The sequence below is a fragment of the Phyllobates terribilis genome, unplaced genomic scaffold (assembly GCF_046119375.1).
Source record: "Phyllobates terribilis strain yellow unplaced genomic scaffold, ASM4611937v1 Scaffold_7__3_contigs__length_470593459, whole genome shotgun sequence".
Taxonomy (NCBI): domain Eukaryota; kingdom Metazoa; phylum Chordata; class Amphibia; order Anura; family Dendrobatidae; genus Phyllobates; species Phyllobates terribilis.
This window is the reverse complement of record NW_027362767.1, coordinates 268,768,023-268,794,407: the sequence shown is the minus strand read 5'-3', so window position 1 is coordinate 268,794,407 and position 26,385 is coordinate 268,768,023. Positions and strand designations below refer to the sequence as shown.

The window sequence follows — 26,385 nt, the reverse complement described above, 5'->3', positions numbered from 1 at the left end:
ACCCGCTGTATACAGGGAACGCCTCACGAGACCCTCCGTATACACTGAACAGCCCACGAGACCCTCCGTATACACTGAACAGCCCACGAGACCCTCCGTATACAGGGAACGCCCCACGAGACCCTCCGTATACAGGGAACGCCCCACGAGACCCGCCGTATACAGGGAACACCCCACAAGACCCGCCGTATACAGGGAACACCCCACGAGACCCGCCGTATACACTGAACAGCCCACGAGACCCGCCGTATACCGGGAGCACCCACAAGACCTGTCATATACCGGGAGCCCCCTGTGAGACCCATCTCCACAAGATCTCCATATTAGAGATGACCCACCGTATAACAAAAGTCTACTACCCTGATGTGCTCCGGTGAATCTCCGTTACAGACGTCCCCTGGTGACATATTATCGCACCAGCGGGCTGTACACTTCTGTATGATCCACAGATCTGAGCCGGAGACCAGGCACTTGGCTCCCCTCCAGCTCCAGGAGCAGCTCCAACGCGCATGCGCCGCAGGTCACCTATGATCACCGCCAACCTGTGTCCGGAAATGACGCCACGGCGTCTCCCAGGGCAGCAGCGGCTGCGGCCAGGGCCCATCATGGCGGCGGTGGAGAGGGCTGGACGTCCCGGCTGCTGCTGACACTTTCACACGGAGCTGTCAGAGGGGGCTGAGTCCTGGTACCTGCGGCCCCCAGACCTTCAGGGGCCTGTGTACCCCCAGATACGGGGATGACCAAGGAAGTGACAGCGGGGAGCAGACGTGTTGTGTTATCACCGGGCCCGGTGTATCCGCTACAACCAGTGCACTGAGCCCCCTGTGACCGGAGACTGTAAGCCATGGCTGACCCGTGACCCTGGTGCCCTGCCCCCCCACATCTCTGGTCATATTGCTACCCCCGTCATTTTTAGGGCTTTTTTGGGAATTGTTATGAAATCGTCTGCGCTGCTCACCACATCCTGCTCCATCTGTGCGGCCTCAGTTCCTCTTCTAAGTGATCGGACACCAGAAAGACTGAGAAACCGTGCTGAGGAGCCGGGCGGCAGAAAGACGGAGAAACCGCGCTGAGGAGCCGGGCGGCAGAAAGACGGAGAAACTGCGCTGAGGAGCCGGGCGGCAGAAAGACGGAGAAACCGCGCTGAGGAGCTGGGCGCCAGAAAGACGGAGAAACCGCGCTGAGGAGCTGGGCGCCAGAAAGACGGAGAAACTGCGCTGAGGAGCTGGGCGCCAGAAAGACGGAGAAACCGCGCTGAGGAGCCGGGCGCCAGAAAGACGGAGAAACCGCGCTGAGGAGCCGGGCGCCAGAAAGACGGAGAAACCGCGCTGAGGAGCCGGGCGGCAGAAAGACGGAGAAACCGCGCTGAGGAGCCGGGCGGCAGAAAGACGGAGAAACCGCGCTGAGGAGCCGGGCGCCCGAAAGACGGAGAAACCGCGCTGAGGAGCCGGGCGCCAGAAAGACGGAGAAACTGCGCTGAGGAGCTGGGCGCCAGAAAGACGGAGAAACTGCGCTGAGGAGCTGGGCGCCAGAAAGACGGAGAAACTGCGCTGAGGAGCTGGGCGCCAGAAAGACGGAGAAACTGCGCTGAGGAGCCGGGCGCCAGAAAGACGGAGAAACTGCGCCGAGGAGCCGGGCGCCAGAAAGACGGAGAAACCGCGCTGAGGAGCCGGGCGCCAGAAAGACGGAGAACGTACGCTTTTTGTTATTTTTTTGCTTTGTGCGGTTTCGTCCTATGGGTCAGCAGCCTGGAAAAGTCCTCGGGGACCAGAGGAGGCCGAGTCTGCCTGCCTTGCCCTTTATCAAAGGAGCCGGCAAGAAGGACCCAATCAAACATGGCGGCCCACACTGCAACGTCTTTGTGGAGCACGGTAAGTGACGGCTTGTGTGTGTACAGTAATCCCGTGCAGGTTGTAAGGGGTTAAGATGGAATTGACCAGTCCTTGTTTTCAGTTACCTCTTTTTCTTCTTTTTAGTATGTCCCCAGTGAATTTTTTTTTAATCTGCTGTCTCTGGGTCCAGAGAGCTGCTGGATAATCAGGTGGCGGATTAAAGGAATTTATGCCAGAGCTGTGAGCAGAGCCAGTCATGACAGATGATTAATATTCATTGTCATGCTGACTCCACCCCCACCCGTGACACTGTACCACCCCCTGAAGTTGTGTTTCTGTAGAGGTGGTCTATAGCAGGGTTCCCCAGCTCCAGTCCTCAAGGCCCACCAACAGGTCATGTTGTCAGGATTTCCTTAGTATTACACAGGTGATGGAATTATTGCCTGTGCAGGTGATGGAATTATCACCAGGGCAATACTAAGGAAATGCTGAAAACATGATCTGTTGGTGGCTCCTGAGGACTGGAGTTGGGGAACACTGGTCTATAGTAACTTTCGTAAGAGAACAGCGCCGTCCCTGTCCACAGGTCGTGTCACGTATTGTATCTTAGCTCCATTCACTTTAGTGGGGATGCAGTACCAGACTACACCTGATCCTGGACGTGGAAGTGTGGAGTCGGCACTGCCACCTTCGTGTGATTTATCTTTTTACCTTTTGATTAATGAATTGCACTTCCTGACCGCTCAGCGCCCCGGATGAGACCTGATGCACCACAAACGCAATTATAGGCGCAGTTAAAGTTTTCTTGTGTCTGCCTTCATTTGTCAGGGCAGGGATCGATGGTGAGCTCAGCTGATAGTGTGTCAGCCATGGGTAATGTGATTGTGGACGCAGTCTGAATGTCCATGTATTATACTGCGGCCCCTGGGCGTTGTGTCAGCAAAGCTTCATCAGCCTTGTATTCCACTCATTATCTCTGCTAACTGTCAGCGAATGGCTTTTGCTTTGGATGAAAAGTGACACACAACTTCTCACAGACGAGGGTTTGTATACAGACAGTCCTCACCAGCAGCACAAATACAGTGGGGAAAATAAGTATTTGATACACTGGCGATTTTGCATATGTTCCCACCTACAAAGAATGGAGATCTGTAATTTTTATCGTAGGTACACTTCACCTGTGAGAGACAGAATCTAAAAAGAAATCCAGGAAATCACATTGTATGATTTTTACATAATTAATTTGCATTTTATTGCATTTAATAAGTATTTGATACAACAGAACTTAATATTTAGTACAGAAACCTCTTGTTTGCAATTCCAGAGGTCAGACGTTTCCTGTAGTTCTTCACCAGGTTTGCACACACTGCAGCAGGGATTTTGACTCCTCCATACAGATCTTCTCCAGATCTTTCAGGTTTCGGGGCTGTCTCTGGGCAACATTGAGTTTCAGCTCCCTCCAAAGATTTTCTATTGGGTTCAGGTGTGGAGACTGGCTAGGTCACTCCAGGACCTTGAAATGCCTCTTACGGAGCCACTCCTTAGTTGCCCTGGCTGTGTGTTTCGGGTCATTGTCATGCTGGAAGACCCAGCAACGACCCATCCACAATGCTCTTACTGAGGGAAGGAGGTTGTTGGCCAAAATCGATACATGACCCCATCCATCCTCACTTCAATACGGTGCAGTCGTCCTGTCCCCTTTGCAGAAAAGCACCCCCAAAGTATGATGTTTTCCCCACCATGCTTAACAGTTGGGACAGTGTCCTTGAGGTTGTACTCATTCTTTTAACTCTAAACTCAGTGAGTGGAGTTGATATCAAAAACTTCTATTTTGATCTCATCTGACCACATGACCTTCTCCCATGCCTCCTCTGGACCATCCAGATGGTTATTGGCAAACCTCAAACAGACCTGGACATGTGCTGGCGTGAGCAGGGGGACCTTGCGTGCCCTGCAGGATGACGACGTAGTGTGTTACTAACGGTAATGTTTGAGACTGTGGTCCCAGCTCTCTTCTGGTCATTGACCAGGTCCTCCCATGTAGTTCTGGGCTGATTCCTGACCTTTCTCAGAATCATCCTTACCCCACGAGGTGAGATCTTGCATGGAGCCCCAGACCGAGGAAGATTGACAGTCATCTTGTGTTTCTTCCCTTTTCTAATAATTGAGCCAACAGTTGTTGCCTTCTCACCAAGCTGCTTGCCTATTGTCCTGTAGCCCATCCCCACCTTGTGCAGGTCTACAATTGTGTCCTTAGACAGCTCTTTGGTCTTGGCCATGGTGGAGAGGTTGGAGTGTGATTTATTGAGTATATGGACAGGTGTCTTTTATACAGGTAATGAGTTCATACAGGTTCAATTAATACAGGCAATGAGTGGAGAGTAGGAGGGCTTCTTAAAGAAAAACTAACAGGTCTGTGAGAACCAGAATTCTTGCTGGTTGGTTGGTAATAAAATGCAATTTAATTATGTAAGAATCATACAATGTGATTCACTGTTTTATTTTTAGATTCTGATTCTCACAGGTGAAGTGTACCTACGATAAATATTACAGACCTCTCCATTCTTTGTAGGTGGGAAAACTTGCAAAATCGTCAGTGTATCAGATACTTACGGTATTTTCCTCACTGTTTTCCTCCGGTTCTGATACCTTTCACACATGTAGTTATGCTACAGTGTGTTCGGTCACTGATGGGTTTTCGGCCTCTGGATAAATGTTTGCATTCACTAATGGCAAACAGATCTTATAAATGGTGAGTACAGTGGAAGGTAGCAGATCTGCCCATTATATATAGTGATTACACAAGGGCTCATACACATGGTGTATTGTGGCACTGTGTCCTGCAGGTCCATTATTTGGCGTATTACAGAATCCCTATGTTATACCAGTGTTCACAAACTGTGGCTCTCCAGTTTCTCAGGGCATGATGGGTGTTGTAGTTTTGCAACAGCCGGAGAGCCACAAGTTTGGGATCACTGTCATAGACAGACAGGCCTTTCCTGTTTTGTGGATAAGCGGCACCAAACGTGTCCAGCAAATGCTCCCTATATTGGGAAAGGCATTAACATATATCAATGGTAAGATCAGGGTGCAGGCAATCAGCAAGTGCATGACAGGCTTAAAGGAGAAGTCCATCTTGCTGGCGTGTTTTTTTTGGAATTGCCCTTTAAGTGCTAGAATGTAACTGGGCAAAACTGACTCCTGTGCTGTCCTGGGTGCAAGGATGTGAGTCTGTATTGGCTTCCCTTTATCACACTCCGCCTCCTTAGACCCTGAATCGGGCATAGCACAGGCTATCCTTTTTTGTGTGTCCCTTTAATCACATGCCTCCATCCCTTTATTATCGCTATGGTTTTGCACAGTTCAGTCTCTGTACATCTGATATCCAGGTACCTGCTGCAGCTTTTGTGACGAGGGCTCATATATTGCAGCAGATGGCCCTCCAGCCAGATAGTTTGTCTGGATAAATGGATTTGATCCCTTGTAATGGCCTCCATATGTGCAGCGCTGATCTAATAGTGACTCCACATCAGGTGCTGCCCAGAGGGAGGGGGGGGGGGGTTCCGAAGTGTCTCCGTAAAGGCTCGGTATAAAGATGAGTTTGGCAATTATTGCGTATACTTTTGTTTTTTATTTCTCATCTTTTTCAAGACCTCTGCTTGCTGTCAGTGAATCGGTACATTGGGACAAATGGAATGGAGCTCAGGCTATATGTAAATGCCGGGGACCTCTTGGCGGAGAGGGAGACCATATGATTAACTGTATGATATCCTGACGAGAATGAAGTCTGTAATTGGCGGTCCTAGGGCGGCTGTAGCATTGGCATGTAGGTGCACGGCGGGTGCAGAATCATCCGGAGATGCCCTCATTTAAGGGCGTATCTTAGTGTCCTAACCTAATCTGAGAATGCTAATGGCAGAATCTGCATAGATTTTGGTAAAAGGGGTAATGGTTTTCTTCCTGAAACACCGACTCCCACCCCCCATTGTGTGTGGTATTGCAGCTCGGTTCCATTCACTTTAATGGAGCACAGCTGTAGTACCGGAAATGGTCAGGTGTGTCACTGTTTCTACAAGGAAGCAGCCTTGATTTTCCAATCCCATGCTACCCCTTTAATTTTTTTTTATTACCACTGCCTCTCTAAACTGCAGTTCTCCGGGGATCTGGAGTCGGAGCTTTTGTCCCTCCTCTCAGTAAATCGCGCTCTCTTAACGCTGAGATTGCAATATTTCCTCTTAATAAAAAGATTTCATTTTCTACTGAACGTCGCTGGGACTCATGATTACATTTTAGGACTTTTTGCTTCTCGTCTGTTTTAATTATTTTCGGAGAGACCTAAGTTATCATGATTTATGTGACATTTTGAGCGGCGGCATGTATATATGGCTCCCGCCCTCGGAGGGTTAAGCCAGATGGCAGTAATGCTCCTGATGCCAACCTCTGCAGCGGTTTTTGGTTTCACCACTTTCCAGAATAGTTGAAATGTTTTTATTTTGTGCAGCAATTTGACACCTGAAGATCTGTGCATCGATCGCAGCGGCGCAGCATCATCTGGCCCCATTACCGCCGCCGTGTAAACACCAGCGCACTCCATTCGTCACGGTCCTTCCGCGCGGCCCTTCACTTGTGCATTGATTCAGATATTGATGCCTTTGACCTGTTTTTCCCCACGCACAAAGACTATTGGATTTTCCAAAGAAAGAGACATTGATGTAAACAAGCCGGCCGCGCTCCGTAAACGCCCCACTGACAGCGGGACACTGACGGCAGTCGATCGGCTATGGATTTCCAGTCTGTTCCTCGGGTGGAGTTAATTAGGTGCCGTAATTGCACGTCTGCCGCTCCTGCGCTTCCACGTGCTGACACCTTAATTGACTGCGAGATGTTAAACACAGAGGGGTAAATTCTGGGCCCTGTCATCGCACCATCGACCCTCTAATCAGCGGCCCTCAAACATAGGCACCGTTTAGATTTGAAAATTATAGGGGAGAGTCAGATTCAGAAATTGTCCACTACGAGGGCAGCCTGGCTTATTGATTCAGATGACGGGAGAGACAACAAACAGGACCCCTGTGACATTAGGTGTTACCAGAGGAGCGTTGTACACCTGCAGCCAGTCTGATCTACACTTGTTGTAAAGGGAAATGCTATCTATTACTCCCTGTTATCAGCCATTACTGGGGAGAGGTGACTGTAGGCAGGTAAGTACAATCTATTACTCCCTGTTATCAGCCATTACTGGGGAGAGGTGACTGTAGGACAGGTGAGTACCATCTATTACTCCCTGTTATCAGCCATTACTGGGGAGAGGTGACTGTAGGACAGGTGAATACAATCTATTACTCCCTGTTATCAGCCATTACTGGGGAGAGGAGACTGTAGGACAGGTGAGTACAATCTATTACTCCCTGTTATCAGCCATTACTGGGGAGAGGGACTGTAGGACAGGAGAGTACAATCTATTAGTCCCTGTTATCCGATTATAGATTGTAGTGTGGATCTTATTGTATGCAAGTGAGTTGTAGAATGATAGCATTCACATGAATCCGGAGCCCTACATTTAGGGTATATGCCAGGAAAGCTGCTGGAATAAATGATGCACGTGTCACATTTCCCAGAATCGTTCTGCACTTTTGCTGTCACACTGTATATTATCTTATCTAATTAGCCTAAAATGAAATGTTATTGGTCTGTTGCCAGGGAGAATTGCCTCCCCCATACACCTAATTACCTGCCCCGGACGTCTGCTCATACCTGTGTGACTGGCAGAGAATGAACGCCAGGACAGAACGACTATTAGCGCCAAATGCCATAATCTTTGTTTAATTGCTCAATTCAGACAAAACAAATGGCGCTGTCGGGGGAAAATTAATTTCTAATATACTGCGCATATCCTTATCTCATGCAAGAGAATCAGGCCGGTCATGCTAATGTCACTCGGATCAAAGTCAGTCACAGTTTGATCCGAGTGTCACATTAGTGTGATCCAATTCTCTTGCATCACATGTGCGGAGAAGACGGAGAACTTTAATTTCTCCGTTCTCTGTATCCACAGTAATTGGATTGCACTGGGATGACATCCGAGTGCAGTCTGATGTTTCACACTTGCCCATAGACTTGTATGGATGCGTTTGATCTGATTATAGGATGCACTCGCAGCATGCCGAATCGGCATAAGAAATAAAGTTGCAGATCTGCACTGCCCCGTAGCTTAACATTGGGCTGAGTGCTATCTGTTAAAACATCGAATAGCACACGGCTGTGTTATACATCAGTGTGAGCAAGCCCTAATGTCACGAGGATACCGCAACAGAGAGGGGCCAGATGATTGCGGTGTCTGGTTAACCTCTGTACATATTAGATCTGTGTTATGCACACGCCCGGACTGACTGGCGTGTGCGGGAGTAGTGGTTCCACTGGACCATGGACCGGAGAGTGCCTGGAAGGGCGTGACTAAGTATCTGGCTGATCCGACCAAGGTGGCACGACGGCATACGACGCCAGTGCACCAGGGAGAAACCGGGCAGAGGGACCAGGTGCTACTCCAGGTCAAACTCCGGACATGGGGGTTGAGCCACACAGGGATTACTGGAACAGGCAGGCTAGGCTGGCACAGACTGGTGGATATAAGCAAACACGGCAGGTATGCAGACGGGTGGATACAGGCGAGTATGCAGGCAGGGAGGTACTGGCCGAAAGGACGGGCTGGAGCACAGAGCGGACAAGACCCAGTACAGACTGGGTCACAGAAACAGAACCGCAGATGCGGTAGACAAACACAGCAGAGAGGGAACGCCCGAAGCGGTGGGCAAGAGCAGAGCAGGACGGGACTGCCGGAGCAGCGAGCACAAGCAGAGCAGGACAGGTCTGCCGGAGCAGCGAGCAGATGCAGAGCAGGACGGGGGCTGCCGGAGCAGCGAGCAGAAGCAGAGCAGAAACCGCAGGAGCGGCAAGCAAGGCAAGAGCAGAGTGGAAACCGCAAGAGCGGCAAGCTAAGCAGGAGCAGAGCGGAAACCGCAGAGCGGTAAACAAGACAGGAGCAGAGCGGAAACCGCAGAGCGGCAAACAAGGCAGGAGCAGAGCGGAAACCGCAGAGCGGCAAACAAGGCAGGAGCAGAGCGGAAACCGCAGAGCGGCTAAGAAGGCAGGAGCAGAGCAGAAACCGCAGAGCGGCAAACAAGGCAGGAGCAGAACGGAAACCGCAGAGCGGCAAACAAGGCAGGAGCAGAGCAGAAACCGCAGAGCGGCTAAGAAGGCAGGAGCAGAGCGGCTAAGAAGGCAGGAGCAGAGCGGAAACCGCAGAGCGGCAAACAAGGCAGGAGCAGAGCGGAAACCGCAGAGCGGCAAACAAGGCAAGAGCAGAGTGGAAACCGCAAGAGCGGCAAGCTAAGCAGGAGCAGAGCGGAAACCGCAGAGCGGTAAACAAGGCAGTAGAGCAGAGCGGAAACCGCAGAGCGGCAAAGAACCGCCGGAGCGGTGAACGAGACTAGGCAAGGGGATAGGACTCTGTTCACAAAGAACAGACGGAGAAGGAAAGGCAGAACCAGAAGCACACAAGGTACTTACAAAGAAGTAGCGAGCGTACACTAAATTCACAACAGAGGTACAGAGATGACGAGAAGGAATTTAGGAGCAGGTTCAGACTCTGCAGAAAGACGCAGAAAACAGACATAGAGGGAAAAGGGAGACAAGGTAAAAGTAGAGACGAGGCACAGACAACAGGGAACAGAGGAACGGGAACAGATACAGCAAGGCAGGAACACAAACAGGACTCTGTTCAGACGGGAACAGATACCGCAAGGCAGGAACACAAACAGGACTCTGTTCAGACGGGAACAGATACCGCAAGGCACAGACAGGCAGATCTAGGAATAAGGCCCCTAGAAGGCGAAAGAACAGGCAAGAAGCGTGTTCACAAGAACAGACCACAGTTCAGACACAGAACAGGAAAACAGGATAGGACCTGGCACGTCAGAGACAAAAGCCAACTGACAGGACACAATGCTCAGGCGCCATCTTGAGGAAGAAGGTGGTATAAATACCCAAAGATGGACAGCAGTAGGCTGAAGGTGCAACAGGGGCGTGTCCGCAGCAGGTACAAGAAACAGGAAGTTCAGCGGGCGTCGCCCTTTGCAGCCAAAGTAGAGCAGAGCAGAGCACAAGGAAAGAAGCCAGACCAGGAAGCTGGGCGGGAGATGAAGTTTGCGATCTTGCATGATGAGAGATGGAACACCATGCAAGAACGCCGCCAGGTATGCTACAATCTGCTTCACCTTCCTATTAGCAGTGTAGGTTTCCTTGCTGTCATGGCAAGGGTTAATCAGTTCAGTTGATCTCCTGGAGCTCTCCTCCTGAATTGCCTCAGCTGTTCTGTGTTGGCCACTCTTCTCAGGTATATATACTCACCTCTTACATTAGAGATTGCTGGTTTAGTGTTGAAGGAGTTGTCTGAATTGGTAGCATTTTGTTTCAGGTGTTGTTTCAGGAGATATGTGTGGATTTGATATTGTGTGTTATCCTAATCCTCTTTCCCATTTGGTTTGTCCCTTCTACTGTTCTCTTGATTTCCACTCTGTTGTTTTGTGAGTGTATTTGTATGATTATAGTTTTCTTTTATCCCTGTCTGTTTCCCCATCTGTCAGGTTTGTATTATTCTTTACACTTCTGTCCCATACCTCCCTGGGTGAAGGGGGGAAACAGTTCAGCCTGCATATAGGCGCATAGCAAGGTACGAGACTCCAGTATCTCCGCCATCAGGGATAATCTGGGAAACAGATCTTAGGGTCCTCTTATCTTGAGGGACAAATAGGAGCCCATTTCCCCGGGAACTCCTGCTACAGTACACAGTGACATTTTGGATCAACTATGGATCCTGTGGCTGCTCTGGCTAAGCAGTTACAAACAGCATAGAGGTGGCAGACTTGCGTGCAGGTTCCTTGCAGGCAGCGTCCATCATCATCAGGCTTAGAGTCCGCTGTCTCCGGGCAACCCCTGTTGGAACCTAAGATAGCTTTGCCGGATTGGTTCACTGGGGGTAGGGATACAGTTGTGGTTTTTAGGGAGGCCTGCAAACTGTATTTTAGGTTATGCCCCTATTCCTCAGGTACCAAGGAACAGCGGGTGGGGATTGTAATTTCTATTCTCCAGGGTGACACACCCCCCCCCCAAGCCTGGACATTTTCTCTCCCGCTTGATTCCAGCTGCTTCAGACCTTTGAGGAATTTTTTTAATGCTCTGGGTCTAATTTTTGATGGCCCCCCCAACCATGTCTCTGGCTGAGTCTAAATTACTTTTGGCTTCAGCAGGGAGACCGGCAGCGGAGGAGTATTGCTCTGAGTTACGTAGGTGGAATGATCCAGCACTCTGTCACCAGTTTTGTCAGGTGCTCTCAGAGAAGGTGAAAGATGCCTTTGTTCTATATGAGACCCCTGTCTCCCTGGAGGCTGCCATGTCTCTAGCAATCCGAGTAGACTGCTGTCTAACGAGGGAGACAAAAAGACACCTCAATCTTTGGGGGGGGGGGGCAGGTATCAATGGAATCTAGGGCTGAGTCTATCACGGAACCTATGCAGTTGGGTGGGACGACCTGTTTCATCGGTCCTCCTGCAGTCTGGCGTAAAGAGGGAGTGTGGCTTTTTTTTGTAGCAAGAAGGGGCATTTGGTGGGCACCAGTCCATCCTTGAGTAGTTGGAAAACGAAGTAGTCCGAGTTGCGGGGAGGTTACCAACCCGGGTATACATATTTCCTCTGTGGGCAGGTCGCAATTCCTTTTATCCGCCGAGATCTGTTTTGGCAAAAGTAAGGTGGTTATTTCAGCGTTTTTGGACAGTTGGGCGTGGTTTAATCTGATTGACGACTGGTTTGTCCAGGACAAGGGTCTCAGTCCTCATAAATTGTCTTGGCCTGTACCTATAATAGCGATCGATTCTGCACCCTTAAGCCTGGGGAATTTTACTCAGGTTGTTCGAGGAATTCATCTGCAGGTAGGGGCCATGCACTCAGAATCTATTTATTGCTATGTGTTAGAGGGCTTGCCCTCCCTGGTGGTTCTTGGATTACCTTGGCTGACGTTTCACAATCCTGTGGTGGACTGTCAGACTTGGTAAGTAGTAGCATGGAGCGACTACGATCAAAAATACTGTATGTGCAGCTCCCTCGTATAGCCAGGGTTGCTACACTGTCTCTGCTGGAATACCTGTCTGACTTTGAGGATGTGTTCTTGGAACAAGGGTGTCAAGAACTTCCATCTCATCAACCATATGATTGTGCCATTAATTTAATTTCTGGGGGCAAGTTGCCCAAGAGCAGGTTTCAGGTCTGGAGAGGCAGTCCATGAAGGACTATATCACTGGAAATCTGGCTAAGGCCGGTTTCACATGTCCGTATATTTCCGGTACCGGAAAAACCGGTACCCTAGATAACCGTGTCCATGTGTGGCAACCGTATGCCGCATCAGGATTGCACGGACAGACGCGTGGGAATCAGCGCTACAGTTAGCACTGTTCCCAAGCGCCGGATGCTGACCGCTGCCCTCATCATGGTTCCCTGCTGGTGCTGCGATGAGCACCAGCAGGGACAATGATGAGGGTAGTAGTAGTCTTCTCCCACAGTTTCCCTGTGTAAGAATAAAATAATAAAATCCTTATACTCACCTGTCCTAGGTGTCCCCTTAAGTAATCCTCTGACAGCTGACACAGAGGAACCGGGGAGAATGAGCGGCTTTGGAGCTGCATTCAGTTAGTGATAGGACTCCGCTCCTGAGCTCAGCTCCAGGGCTTGCTCGCTGGAGCAGCTAGTTCTCCTCGGCTCCTCTGCTGATCGGTCGCGTGGATTACAGCGGGGGACATCTCCGGACTGGTGAGTATAAGGATTTTATTCTTATTTTTACACAGGGGCACTGTGTGAGAAGACTACTACTACCCTCATCATGGTCCCTTTCTGGTGCTGATGGCAGCGCCGGCAGGGAACCATGATGAGGGCAGCGTTCAGCACCTGGCATTTGGGAACAGCGCTAACTGTACGCTGATTCTCAGGTGCCGATCCGTGTCACACTGATGACACACGGATGTCATCCGTGTGTGTTCAGTGTGAGGCTATGTGCCCACGATGCAGAAATGCTCCGGATTTTTCCTGAGCGTTTCTGCATCTCCCTGGCAGAAAAAACGCATGCAGATTGTACATGCGTTTTCCTGCCAGGGACATGCGGATGTGAAGCGTTCTTCTCATGCATTTCCGCATGCGGGTTGACAAGCGCTTTCCAAGCAATTTTAGCATCACTTGGAAAGTGCTTGACAACTTGGTCACACGATAAAAATCCATGCAAACGGCAAGGATTTATATAGTGTGACCTTAAAGAATGGTAAAAAAAAAAAAAAAAAGAATCTATACTTACCTTCCGATGGCCCCCGGAGTCTTGCTTCGCTCCGTCCTGGCTGCCGGCAGATCGCGGTACACTGCACTGAAGGACCTACCGTCACATGTCTATGACGTCAGCGCAGGTCCTTCAGTCCGCCGCGATCTGCCTGCATAAGAAGACGAGCGCACCGGGGGCCATCAGAAGGTAAATATTGTTATGATCTGCTACAAGCACTAAGGAAAGACAGGAGATCTGTCCCTACAATAGAACTAAGCTAGATCCCTACGATGTAACGGGGAACCTGATCCTGCGATCAGACCCACTAAAGTCCTCGGCTAGTCTGAACGAAGACCTATAGATATGAGGAAGGGATCCCTACAAGAACTAGGGACTGGGAGAAAGATGGACACCTCCTAGCAGAAATTGTAGCAAAAATAAGACAAACAAACAACATAGAACATAGAGGTCCGAAGACCTAGCAAAACTGACTAAGAAAGGAAACAGAGGACCAAGCTAGCTCAAGAGTAGAAATTACAATGAAGTACAGCAAGGCCAGGAGGGCGGAGCCGGATTAAATAGGCAAAAAAGGTCATGTGACCAGCAAACTAGAAAAAAACTAACAGGAGAGTTCTAACAGTACCCCCTCTTCTATGAGGATCCTCCGGATCCCCTAGGCCCGGGCTTATCAGGAAACCTCCTGTGAAACGCTCTGACAAGTCTGGAAGCAGAAGCATCATCCGCCCTCACCCATGAGTTATCCTCGGGACCGAAACCCTTCCATGCGACGAGATACTGCAAACTCCCTCTATACCGTCTAGAATTTAGGATGCGGGAAATTTCATATTCCCCGTCCTCCACCACCGGAGGAACAGTGGCAGAGGCGTCACCATCCGACACATCAGCTCTTTTCAACAGAGAAACATGAAACACCGGATTAATCTTCCAGGAGGTAGGAACCTCCAACCTAACAGCAGATTGGTTAACTACCTGAAGCACCTTAAAGGGCTCTACAAACTTGGGACCCAGTTTTTTAGAAGGAATCCTCAATCGCAGATTCTTAGAGGACAACCAAACCATGTCACCAATAGCAAACGAAACCTCTTGCCGTTTCCTATCAAAGTACCTCTTAGATTTTTTGTTAGCCTCCTGAAGATTACCACGCACATCCGTCCAAACTCTCTCCAAATCACCGGAAAAACTCTCCTCCTCCGTCACAGCCGATACCAATTTGGAGAATGACCCAAAAGACGGATGTCTCCCAGAACAACAAAAAAAAGGCGAACACCCAGCAGAAGAGGATGTATGGTTGTTAAGAGCAAATTCAGCAAGTGGCAGAAACTCAGACCATCCCTCTTGATTGTCTGCCACAAAACAACGCAAGAACTGCTCAACATCCTGGTTCTTTCTTTCTGTCTGGCCATTAGACTCCGGATGATATCCGGATGAAAACGACAAATGAACTCCCAACCTGTCACAAAAGGCACGCCAAAAACGAGCCACGAACTGAGGTCCCCTATCAGAAACAATGTCAGTAGGAACGCCATGTAGTCTCACAATTTCCTTGACAAAGGCCTTAGCGAGTGTCTTAGCGCAAGGCAGTTTGATGAAGGGAACCAAGTGACACATTTTGCTAAAACGGTCCACGACCACCCAGATGACCGTGAAACCCTCAGAGGGGGGAAGGTCAGTAATAAAGTCCATAGCCAGATGTGTCCAAGGTGCACTAGGAACCTCCAGAGGGCAAAGCAACCCCGCAGCAGGATCTAGCACACACAGTACATTGACGCACCCACTTAATGACTTCCTTCTGCCATCCAGACCACCAAAAACTGCGACCCACAAGTCTCTTGGTCTCAGAAATTCCTGGATGACCTGCCAACCGAGACTCGTGACACTCAACAAACAAATCTCTCCTAAAGGTCCTAGGCACAAACAACCTCCCATGGGGAGTGTTAGATGGGGCATTCTCCTGAGCTTTAAGAATCTCATCCTCCAAAACGGAGTCCAAAGCAGCAATCACAACACCTTCTTGTAAAATGCTCTCCTCCTCCTCAGCACCGACCATGGGAGAAAAGCTGCGAGACAAAGCATCAGCTTTAACATTCTTGGTACCCGGGATGTAAGTAATGGAAAAATTAAACCGCGAGAAAAAAAGTGCCCACCTAGCCTGACGGGCATTCAAGCGCTTGGCAGCATCAAGATAGATCAGATTTTTATGATCAGTGAAAACCTGAATGGGAAATTCAGCACCTTCCAAGAGATGACTCCAGTGTTCAAATGCGAGTTTAATAGCCAGCAATTCCCGATTACCAATATTGTAATTAAGTTCAGTCTCAGAAAATTTTTTTGAAAAAAAGGCACAGGGATGTACTCCATCCTTGTTTTCCTGAGACAACACCGCACCGACCCCCACAGAAGAAGCATCAACCTCAACCAAAAACGGCTTAGTCACATCAGGCTGCATAAGGATGGGAGCAGAGGTGAACCTCTCCTCCTTTAGAAACACAAAAGCTTCAATGGCCTCAGAAGTCCACTGAACCGCATTAGCACCTTTCCTGGTGAGATCGGTCAGCGGTTTGACAATAATAGAAATTTTTTTAATGAATTTTCTGTAATAATTGGCGAAACCCAAAAACCTCTGTTATCGATTTCAAACCAATAGGCCTAGGCCATTACTGCACAGCTTGAACTTTAACCGGGTCCATCTCAAAGCCCTCACTGGAGATAATGTAGCCCAAAAAACTAATTCTCTGTACAGCGAACTCACATTTCTCCAGCTTAGCAAAAAGCGAATTGTCCATTAATAACTGTAAAACCTCACGTACGCTCCGCCAATGAGACTCCAGATCAGGCGAATAAATCAGAATGTCATCCAAATACACAACCACATTTTTGCCGATCAAAGGTCTAAGGATGTCATTAATAAGATTCTGAAAAAATGCTGGAGCATTAGTAAGACCAAAAGGCATAACCAGGTTCTCAAAATGATCCACAGGAGTGTTAAAAGCAGTCTTCCATTCATCACCCTCCTTCATGCGCAACAAATTGTATGCCCCCCGGAGATCAATTTTAGAGAACCACTTGGCCCCCACTAACTGGTTAAACAAATCAGGAATCGATGGCAGTGGGTAGGGATTATGTACAGTAATTTTATTAATCTCACGAAAGTCCAGACAAGGACGTAAACCGCCGTCCTTTTTTTTAACAAAAAAAAATCCAACAGCCACAGGAGACTTGGAAGGCCTAATGTGACCGGCGGCCAAGCTTGTCTGTATGTATTCCTCCAAAGCCTTTCTCTCAGGAATAGTAAGATTAAATAAACGACTTTTAGGAAGAGTCGCTCCATGGACAAATTCAATGCTACAATCATAGTCTCTATGGGGAGGCAAAATTTGCGATTCTTTCTCAGAAAAAACTTTCCAAAAATCCTGAATAGGTACCGGTAATTCCCCTTTATCCACCGCAGCAATACGTCCGTTACAACACTTGTCATAACATTTAGGGCTCCAGGACTTAATTTCATTGGTAGACCAATCCAGTACAGGATTGTGCAATTTTAACCAGGGTAACCCCAACACTACTGGAGAAGGCAAATTATTTAATACTACCAAATCCAAATTCTCTTGGTGAATACCATTAATAGTGATGGGAAATTCACAGACCTTGTGAGTAACACTCTTTAAGGGAGAGCCATCGACAGAAACCTCAGCAATAGGGGATGACAAAGGTTTGGGTTTTAATTTGTTTTTCCAAGAACCCCCCCCCCATCAATCACATTTAGAGTAGAACCACAATCCACAAATACCCGAAATTCAATTAATTCTTCCTGAGCTGCAATAGTAGCAGAAAGAAGTACACCCTTAGTATTTAAACAGACAATACGGGCGTAACTGACCTTTTTTTTTTTTCTTTGTTCACACGAAGCACACAGTTCCTAATGAAATGGTCAGATCCACCGCAATAAAAGCACAAACCTTCAGAAAATCTGCGGTCTTTTTTCCTGAGAGCGGGGTGACATCGCCCCAATCTCCATCGGCTCTCCAATGTCAGTACAGACCCTCTCAAGACTCGGAGCTGACATGGCAGAGGATTTACGCTCATTAACCCTTGCACGCAGTCTCCTGTCCACCCTTATAGCTAATTGCATTGCCTCCTGCAAGTTTCCAGGTGAAGGATAAGCAATCAGCAGATCATTAACCCTTTCACCTAGCCCCGCAAGAAACAAACTTTTCAAAGCTGAATCGTTCCACCCTACCTGGGCAGACCACCGACGGAAGTGAGTACAATAATTTTCCACATTACCTGATCCCTGCCTCAAACGTCTTAATTCAGACTCAGCAGATGAGACACGATCAGGATCATCATACAACAACCCCAAAGCAGAAAAAAAACTATCCACTGATCTAAAGCACGGATCACTAGGTTGGAGAGAAAAGGCCCATCCCTGAGGTTCTTTGCGCAAAAGTGACATTATGAACCCTATGCGCTGTGATTCATCACCAGAGGATCTGGGTCTCAAACGAAAATACAGCAAACAAGCATTTTTAAAAGAAAAAAAATCCTGTTGTTCACCAAAAAATAGATCAGGCAGACGTACCTTTGGCTCCACAAAATGCGCTCCAGAACAGCTACTCACGTGTTGTTGGAGCTCGGCCACCTCCAGAGAGAGTCCCTGCAGGCGTTGAGCCAAATCCTGAACCGAGACCATGATGGAAACTGGAGGTCTTTCCTTAGAGAAATTTTTTGGCTGGACTTACTGTTATGATCTGCTACAAGCACTAAGGAAAGACAGGAGATCTGTCCCTACAATAGAATTAAGCTGGATCCCTACGATGTAACGGGGAACCTGATCCTGCGATCAGACCCGCTAAAGTCCTCGGCTAGTCTGAACGAAGACCTATAGATATGAGGAAGGGATCCCTACAAGAACTAGGGACTGGGAGAAAGATGGACACCTCCTAGCAGAAATTGTAGCAAAAATAAGACAAACAAACAACATAGAACATAGAGGTCCGAAGACCTAGCAAAACTAACAGAGAACGGTAACAGAGCACCAAGCTAGCTCAAGAGTAGAAATTACAATGAAGTCCAGCAAGGCCAGGAGGGCGGAGCCGGATTAAATAGGAAAAAAGGTCATGTGACCAGCAAACTAGAAAAAACCTAACAGGAGAGTTCTAACAAATATAACTTTTATTTTATTCTGTTTTTCACCGGTTCTATGGTACCCGGGTCCGGAGGAGAGTCTCCTCTCCTCTAGACCTGGGTACCAGCCGCACATTGAAACACATGGAATGTGCATCTACATATACAGTGATGCGTAATCCATGCGTTTCAATGCAAGTCAATGGCGGCGAAAACGCCACGCTTCCGCAAAATAATTGGTAGTGCTGCGGATTTTTCCGCAATGATAATCCGCAGCGTAAATTTCCGCAGCATGTGCACAGCACATGCAGATTATCATTGGGGAGCATGGCAGGCTTTCTACCATGCGTTTTTTTAAGCGTTTCTGCAGCGTTTTTGCCGGTGCGGAAACGCTTAAAAAACGCATCGTAGGCACACAGCCTAAGACACTTTTGCGGACCGTGTATCTGCAAATAAACAGACATGCCAGCGTGGGAAGCACACAGACACACAGTCCGTGGAAACACACTGACATGTGCGCAGACCCATAGATTTGAATGCGTCTGCGTGTGTCAGTGTCTCCACGTACTGGATATACTGACGTGTGAAAGAGCCATAAGGGTCATATCAAACCGCCTTAACTCCTGTTGCAGCAGGGTCTTTCTTTAAGAAAAAATATGAAAGGGGGTTACATCCCTGCTTAAATTTCTGAGAACTAAATCTGATCACGGTCCGGGATCCATTTCCTCTCCCTCTCATTCCGGATCTCTTTAATCAGATCATCGAAGCAAAGTGGTTTTTCAAACTGAACCTCAGGGGTCATATAATCTCGTCCGTATTAAGAAGGGGATGAATGGGAGACTGTTTTTAATACCCCTGAGGGACACTACGAAAACCTTGTTACGCCATTTGGATTGATTAATGCTCCCGGCGTTTTTTCAGTACTTTGTAAATGCCATATTCTGTCATCTGGTAAGTATATTTGTGGTAGTCTATCTGGATGACATTGATTTATTTGCTGGACCTTGGGTCACATCAGGTACAGGTCAGGCAGGTATTACAGATACTCAGGCACAATAAATTATATGTCAAATCAAGGAAACATATGTTTCCTCCCTTTTCTGAGGTATTTTCGTCCACTGTTTTTTTGCATGGATCTGGCGAAGGTCCAGGCCATACTGGATTGAGATCGTCCTGAAAACTTAAAAGCTTTACAAAGGTTTTTGGGTTTCGCTAATTATTACCATAAGTTCATCAAGAACTTTTCAGTAGTGGCAAAACCACTGACTGATATGACCAGGAAAGGGATGGACTTTTCTATATTGTCCAGTCCGGCCTGCGATGCATTTGCTAGTTTGACGTTAGGCTGTTTAAGAATTGGTGCAGAAGCAAAACATCTCTTCACTCAGCCGTTCATTGTAGAGGTTGACGTGTTAGAGGAAACGGTTGGGGCAGGGTTCATGTCCAAGTAAATGGCGTCCGTGTGCATACTTCTCCAAGAAATTGTCTTCCACCGAGAGAAACTGCAAGTGCTTCTCTCTAAATTAGAATATCATCAAAAAGTTAATTTATTTCAGTTCTTCAATACAAAAGATGAAACTCCTATATTATATAGAGTCATTACAAACAGTGATCTATTTCAAGTGTTTATTTCTGTTAATGTTGATGATTATGGCTTACAGCCAATGAAAGCACCAAAGTCATTATCTCAGTAAATTAGAATACTTTATAACAACAGCTTGAAAAATGTTTTTAAAATCCGAAATGTTGGTCTACTGAAATGTATGTTCAGTAAATGCCCTCAATACTTGGTTGCGGCTCCTTTTGCATCAATTACTGCATCAATGCGGCAATGTGGCATGGAGGTGATCAGCCTGTGGCACTGCTGAGGTGTTATGGAAGCCCAGGTTGCTTTGATAGCAGCCTTCAGCTCGTCTGCATTGTTGGGTCTGGGGTCTCTCATCTTCCTCTTGACAATAATGACATTTCCATCTCCAAAAAGCTTGTGGGCAGAGGGAAGCATGAAGTGCTCTAAAATGTCCTGGTAGACGGCTGCGCTGACTTTGGTCTTGATAAAACACAGTGGACCTCCACCAGCAGATGACATGGCTCCCCAAACCATCACTGATTGTGGAAACTTCACACTAGACCCCAAGCAGCTTGGATTGTGGCCTCTCCACTCTTCCTCCAGACTCTGGGACCTTGATTTCCAAGTGAAATGCAAAATTTACTTTCATCTGAAAACAACACCTTGGACCACTGAGCAATAGTCCAGGTCTTTTCTCCTTGGCCCAGGTAAGACGCTTCTGGCGTTCTCTATTGGTCATGAGTGGCTTGACACAAGGAATGTGACACTTGTAGCCCATGTCCTGGATACGTCTGTGTGTGGTGGCTCTTGAAGCAATGACTCCAGCAGCAGTCCACTCCTTGTGAATCTCCCCCAAATTTTTGAATGGCCTTTTCTTAACAATCCTTCCAAGGTTGCTGTTATCCCGGTTGCTTGTGCACCTTTTTCTACCACACGTTTTCCTTCCACTCAACTTTTCATTAATATGCTTGGATACAGCACTCTGTGAACAGCCAGCTTCTTTAGCAATGACCTTTTGTGGCTTACCCTCCTTGTGGAGTGTGTTAATGACTGCCTTCTGGACATCTGTCAAGTCAGCAGTCTTCCCCATGATTGTGGAGCCTACTGAAACAGACTAAGGGACCTTTTTAAACGCATCGGAAGCCTTTGCAGGTGTTTTTATTATTCTAATTTACTGAGATAATGACTTGTGTTTTCATTGGCTGTAACAGAAATAAACTCTTGAAATAGATCACTGTTTGTAATGACTATATAATATAGGAGTTTCACTTTTTGTATTGAAGAGCTGAAATAAATTAACTTTTTGATGATATTCTAATTTAGTGAGAAGCACTTGTATGACATTGGTAATAGGGGAACTCTTGGCAATAAAGTTGGCTTTTGAGGAATGGTATAATTTCTTGGAGGGGGCAATTCATCCGGTCATAGTAATCACGAAACATAAAAATCTTTTGTATCTGGAGTCTGCTAAATGTCTGACTCCTAGACAGGCAAGATGGTCATTGTTTTTTTTTACCAGATTCCACTTTAGTGACTTATAGGCCGGGGGATAAGAACATTTAAGGCAGATGCATTGTCTCGTTGTTTTCCGGGTGGAGGAAGTAATTGAGAGCCGGTTCCTATACTACAGAAAGGGCTAGTTATTGCTACTATATGTTCTGATCTGGAGGAGGAGGTCGTAGAAGCCCAGGGGGATGCCACTGCTGCCTGTCCCTCAGGTAAACTGTGTGTCCCTGTGAACCTCTGTCTTAGAATTGTGAGTGAACGTTATGATTCGGTCCTGGTTGGACATCCTGGTAGTAAAGCCACCACAGATCTTCTTTCTCTGGCATTTTTGGTGGTCTAGGGTGGACCATGATGTTTTGGATTATGTAGCTGCCTGCAGTACTTGTGCGTGTTCTAAGACCCCACATACTCGTCCGTCCGGGGCTCTTCAACTTTTGGCAATTCCCTGTAGACCATGGACTCATTTGTCTGTAGATTTCATCACTGATCTACCCGTATCAGCAGGTAGCACAGTAATATTGGTGGTGGTGGACAAATTCAGCAAGATGGCTCATTTCATTGCGCTACATGCTTTACCGATTGCCAAGACTTTGGCACAAATTTTTATTAAATAGTAAAATTATGTGGGATTCCACCTGATATTGATTCTGACCGGGGGGGTTCAATTCCTTTCTAAATTTTGGAAAGCATTTTGTACTCGCTTAGGGATTCATCTTTCATTTTCATTCACAGTATAATGGGCAAACTGAGCGAGTGAACCAGAATCTTGAGACATATGTTAGGTATTATGTTTCTGAGAATCAGGAAGATTGGGTTTCTTATTTACCTCTAGCTGAGTTCTCTGTGAATAACCGTTGTCATGAATCTACTGGCAAGTCCCCGTTCTTTAGGGCATACGGTTTTCATTCTCAATTCTGCTCCTTCAATAGGAATCGTTCTTCAGGAGTATCTGAGGAGGAACGGTTTTCTTCATCTATTACATCAGTGTGGCAAGGTGTTCTTTAACCCCTTTATTGCCTGTGGCGTATTAGTACGCACCAGGCTGTCACCCCCTGTTCAGCGTGGGCTTCGGCGCTGAGCCTACACTGAACTGGGCACATGTCATCTGATTATTACAGCTGACATGTGCCCGCAACAGCCGCGGGTGGAATCGTGATCCACCCGCGGCTGTTAACATGTTAAATGCCGCTGTAAATCTCTGACAGCGGCATTTAACATCGCCGTGCCGTAAGCGCGTCACTTACCCTGCCCATTGGTGACCCTGTCACGTGATAGCAGGTCACTGATGCGTGGGCATGACAACCCTGGATCTGCAGCAGACCCCAGTCGTTGTCATGTGCTGATCGCTATGAGCGCCGCCTAGTGGTCGGCGCTCATAGCACAGGAGCATTTCTGCTACATAGAGGTGATCTGCTCATCACCTCTATGTAGCAGAGGCGATCAGACAAGTGCTGCTTCTAGTCTCCTATGGAGACTATACAGTCATGGCCAAAAGTATTGAGAATGAGACAAATAGTAATTTTTCCAAAGTTTACTGCTTCATTTTTTGTAATGGCAATTTGCATATACTCCTGAATGTCAAAGAGTGATCAGCTTAACAGCAATTACTGTACTTGCAAAGTCAATATTTGCCCAGAAAATGAACTTTAACCCCCAAAACACATTTCAACATCATTGCAGTCCTGCCTTAAAAGGAGCAGCTAACATCGTTTTAGTGATTGATCCATTAACACAGGTGTGGGTGTTGATGAGGACAGGGCTGGCGATCAATCAGTCATGATTAAGTAAGAATGACATCACTGGACACTTTAAAAGGAGGCTGGTTCTTGGTATCATTGTTTCTCTTCAGTTAACCATGGTTATCTCTAAAGAAACACGTGCAGCCATCATTGCACTGCACAAAAATGGCCTAACAGGGAAGAGTATCGCAGCTACAAAGATTGCACCTCAGTCAACAATCTATCGCATCATCAAGAACTTCAAGGAGAAAGCTTCCATTGTTGTCAAAAGGCTCCAGGGCGCCCAAGAAAGACCAGCAAGCGCCATGACCGTATCTTAAAACTGTTTCAGCTGCGGGATCGGACTACCAGCAGTGCCGAGCTTGCTCAGGAATGGCAGCAGGCTGGTGTGAGTGTTTCTGCAAGCACTGTGAGGCGGAGACTCTTTGAGCAAGGGCTGGTTTCAAGGAGGGCAGCAAAGAAGCCACTTCTCTCCAGAAAAAACATCAGGGACCGACTGATATTCTGCAAAAGGTACAGGGAGTGGACTGCTGAGGACTGGGGCAAAGTCATTTTCTCTGATGAATCCCCTTTTTGATTGTTTGTGACATCTGGAAAACAGCTTATTCGGAGAAGAAGAGGTCAGCGCTACCACCAGTCTTGTCTCATGCCAACTGTAAAGCATCCTGAAACCATTCATGTGTGGGGTTGCTTCTCAGCCAAGGGAATCGGCTCACTCACAGTCTTGCCTAAAAACACAGCCATGAATAAAGAATGGTACCAGAATGTCCTCCAAGAGCAACTTCTCCCAACCGTCCAAGAGCAGTTTGGCGCCCAACAATGCCTTTTCCGGCATGATGGAGCACCTTGCCATAAAGCAAAGGTGATAACTAAATGGCTCATGGAACAAAACATAGAGATTTTGGGTCCATGGCCTGGAAACTCCCCAGATCTTAATCCCATTGAGAACTTGTGGTCAATCATCAAGAGACGGGTGGACAAACAAAAACCAACAAATTCTGGCAAAATGCAAGCATTGATTATGCAAGAATGGACTGCTATCAGTCAGGATTTGGTCCAAAAGTTGATTGAGAGCATGCCAGGGAGAATTACAGAGGTCTTGAAGAAGAAGGGGCAACACTGCAAATATTGACTTGCTGCATTAACTCATTCTAACAGTCAATATAACCTATTGGTACTCATAATATGATTGCAATTATATTTCTGTATGTGATATAAACATCAGACAAACACTAATAAAAACCAGAGGCCAGCAGATCATGTGAAAATATAATTTTGGTGTCATTCTCAAAACTTTTGGCCATGACTGTAGAAGCATGCAAAAAGTGAAAAAAATGTTTTTGAAAATATTAAAGTTTAAATCACCCCCATTTCGCCTCATTCAAAATAAAATAATAATAAAAAAAAAAAACAACAACACATACACATATTTGGTATCGCTGCGTTCAGAATCGCCCGATCTATCAGTATAAAAAAAAGAATTAATCCGATCGCCTTTTTTTTTTTTTTTTTTTTAAGCAAACTTTGGAATTTCTTTTTCACCACTTAAATAAAAAAGAAGCTATACATGTTTGGTGTCTACGAACTCGTAATGACCTGGAGAATAATAATGGCAAGTCAGTTTTAGCATTCAGTGAACATGGTAAAAAAAAAAAAAAAAAATCTGTGGTATTGCACTTTTTTTGCAATTTCACCGCACTTGGAATTTTTTCCAGTACACGATATGGTAAAACCAGTAATGTCATTCAAAAGTACAACTCATCCCGCAAAAAATAAGCCCTCACGGCCATATTGACCAAAAAATAAAAACGCTATGGCTCTGGGAACAAGGGGAGCAAAAAACGAAAATGCAAAAACTGAAAATCCCAGGGTTGCGAAGGGGTTAATAATTTGAGGAGGATGGGGTCTAAATATAAGCGTATGGCTGATCAGAAACGCTTAGTGGGTCCTGACATGTTTGTTGGTGATTTGGTGTGGTTGTCCTCGAAGAACATTAAGTTGAAGATTCCTTCTTGGAAACTGCGACCCAGGTTCATCGTCCCCTATAAGGTAGTTGCCGTCATTAATCCAGTAGCATTTCGCCTTGCTTTACCACTCACTTTCAAGATCCATAATGTGTTTCACTGATCACTTCTCAAAAAATATATAGCTTCCTCTGAACCATCTCCTCCACCACCTTCCCCAGTCATTGATACCTGTCAGCAGGATTGTACTCAGTAAACCACACACACGGTCAGGTGGGCGACATTACATTGATAAAAATGATACCTACGTTGATGAAATCCGTCCGGTTCGTGTGTAATCTTTACTTTCAGTTTGGAGATAATGATATGCTCGTTCTCCGGGGCGACCTGTGGGGGGCGCTCTATCTGGTGCTCTGCTTACATATTCATCTGTATGCTCTTATGACAGCTCACTGTGCCTTCACTGACCTGCCTTCTATTTTACATAGTATATGCATTAGGTGGGGTTAGAAAAAAATATTACATCAAGCAAAATGGTGCCGGCGCCTGCACAGTTACATCTATCGGCAAGCGATGCTCTTATTCTGTGGGCGGTGCTTGCGCAGAGTAAGTGCATTGCTTGTCGATAGATGCAACTGCGCAAGCGCCGCTGCCATTTTGCTGGAGGCAGATTTTTTTTTGCTCCAATAAAATGGCCGCGGTGCCTGTTCAGTAATACAGTCCTGCTCATCGGTATTGGCACCCATGAAGTTTTAAGTACATAATGTGGAATATCTCCTGAAAAAATGAATCAAGTGAAAGTTTTTTTGTACAGAGCCCTCGTGTTTAGTACAAAAGAGCAAATGCTAAACAATAATTAAAAACATAAACAATGGGAGGGAAAAATAGAAAAACCTAAGGCTTAATGTGTCACTGGTATTGACACCCTTTACATTAATGTATTATGGAAACACATTTTGAGTCACCTGTGGTAAATCACAAGAGATTCTCAGTGATTGTCAGTGCCCATGTGACATGAATTAACCAATGAATGATGACTTCAGTGTTTTAAAAAGCTACGTGTTAGGCCGTGTTCCTTTGTCACATTGGTGAAGACAAATGAGCTGTCTGAGTACATTAAAACTGATATCAGCAAACACAAAACTTCCAAAGGGTATAAGGCCATCTCTAAAGCCTTGGTATCCCAGTTTCAACAGTGCGCAATGTTAATAAGAAGTCTGCCAAGGTTGGAACCGCCAAGAACCTCCCTGGACGTGGGTGAAAGAAGAAAATTAACAAG

At 46.9% G+C, this 26,385-nt stretch overlaps 1 protein-coding gene across 1 annotated transcript in view; it reads left to right on the top strand.

Annotated features, from left to right (window-relative positions):
• The first annotated feature begins 533 nt into the window (after nt 1-533).
• The window catches only part of ABL1 (ABL proto-oncogene 1, non-receptor tyrosine kinase), a 112,836-nt gene continuing 86,984 nt past the window's right edge, over nt 534-26,385 (top strand). The window contains exon 1 of the mRNA XM_073640713.1: nt 534-1,871. Within this exon, the coding sequence (XP_073496814.1) occupies nt 1,736-1,871 (136 nt within the window). The 5' untranslated portion in view covers nt 534-1,735. The remainder of the gene's footprint in view (nt 1,872-26,385) is intronic.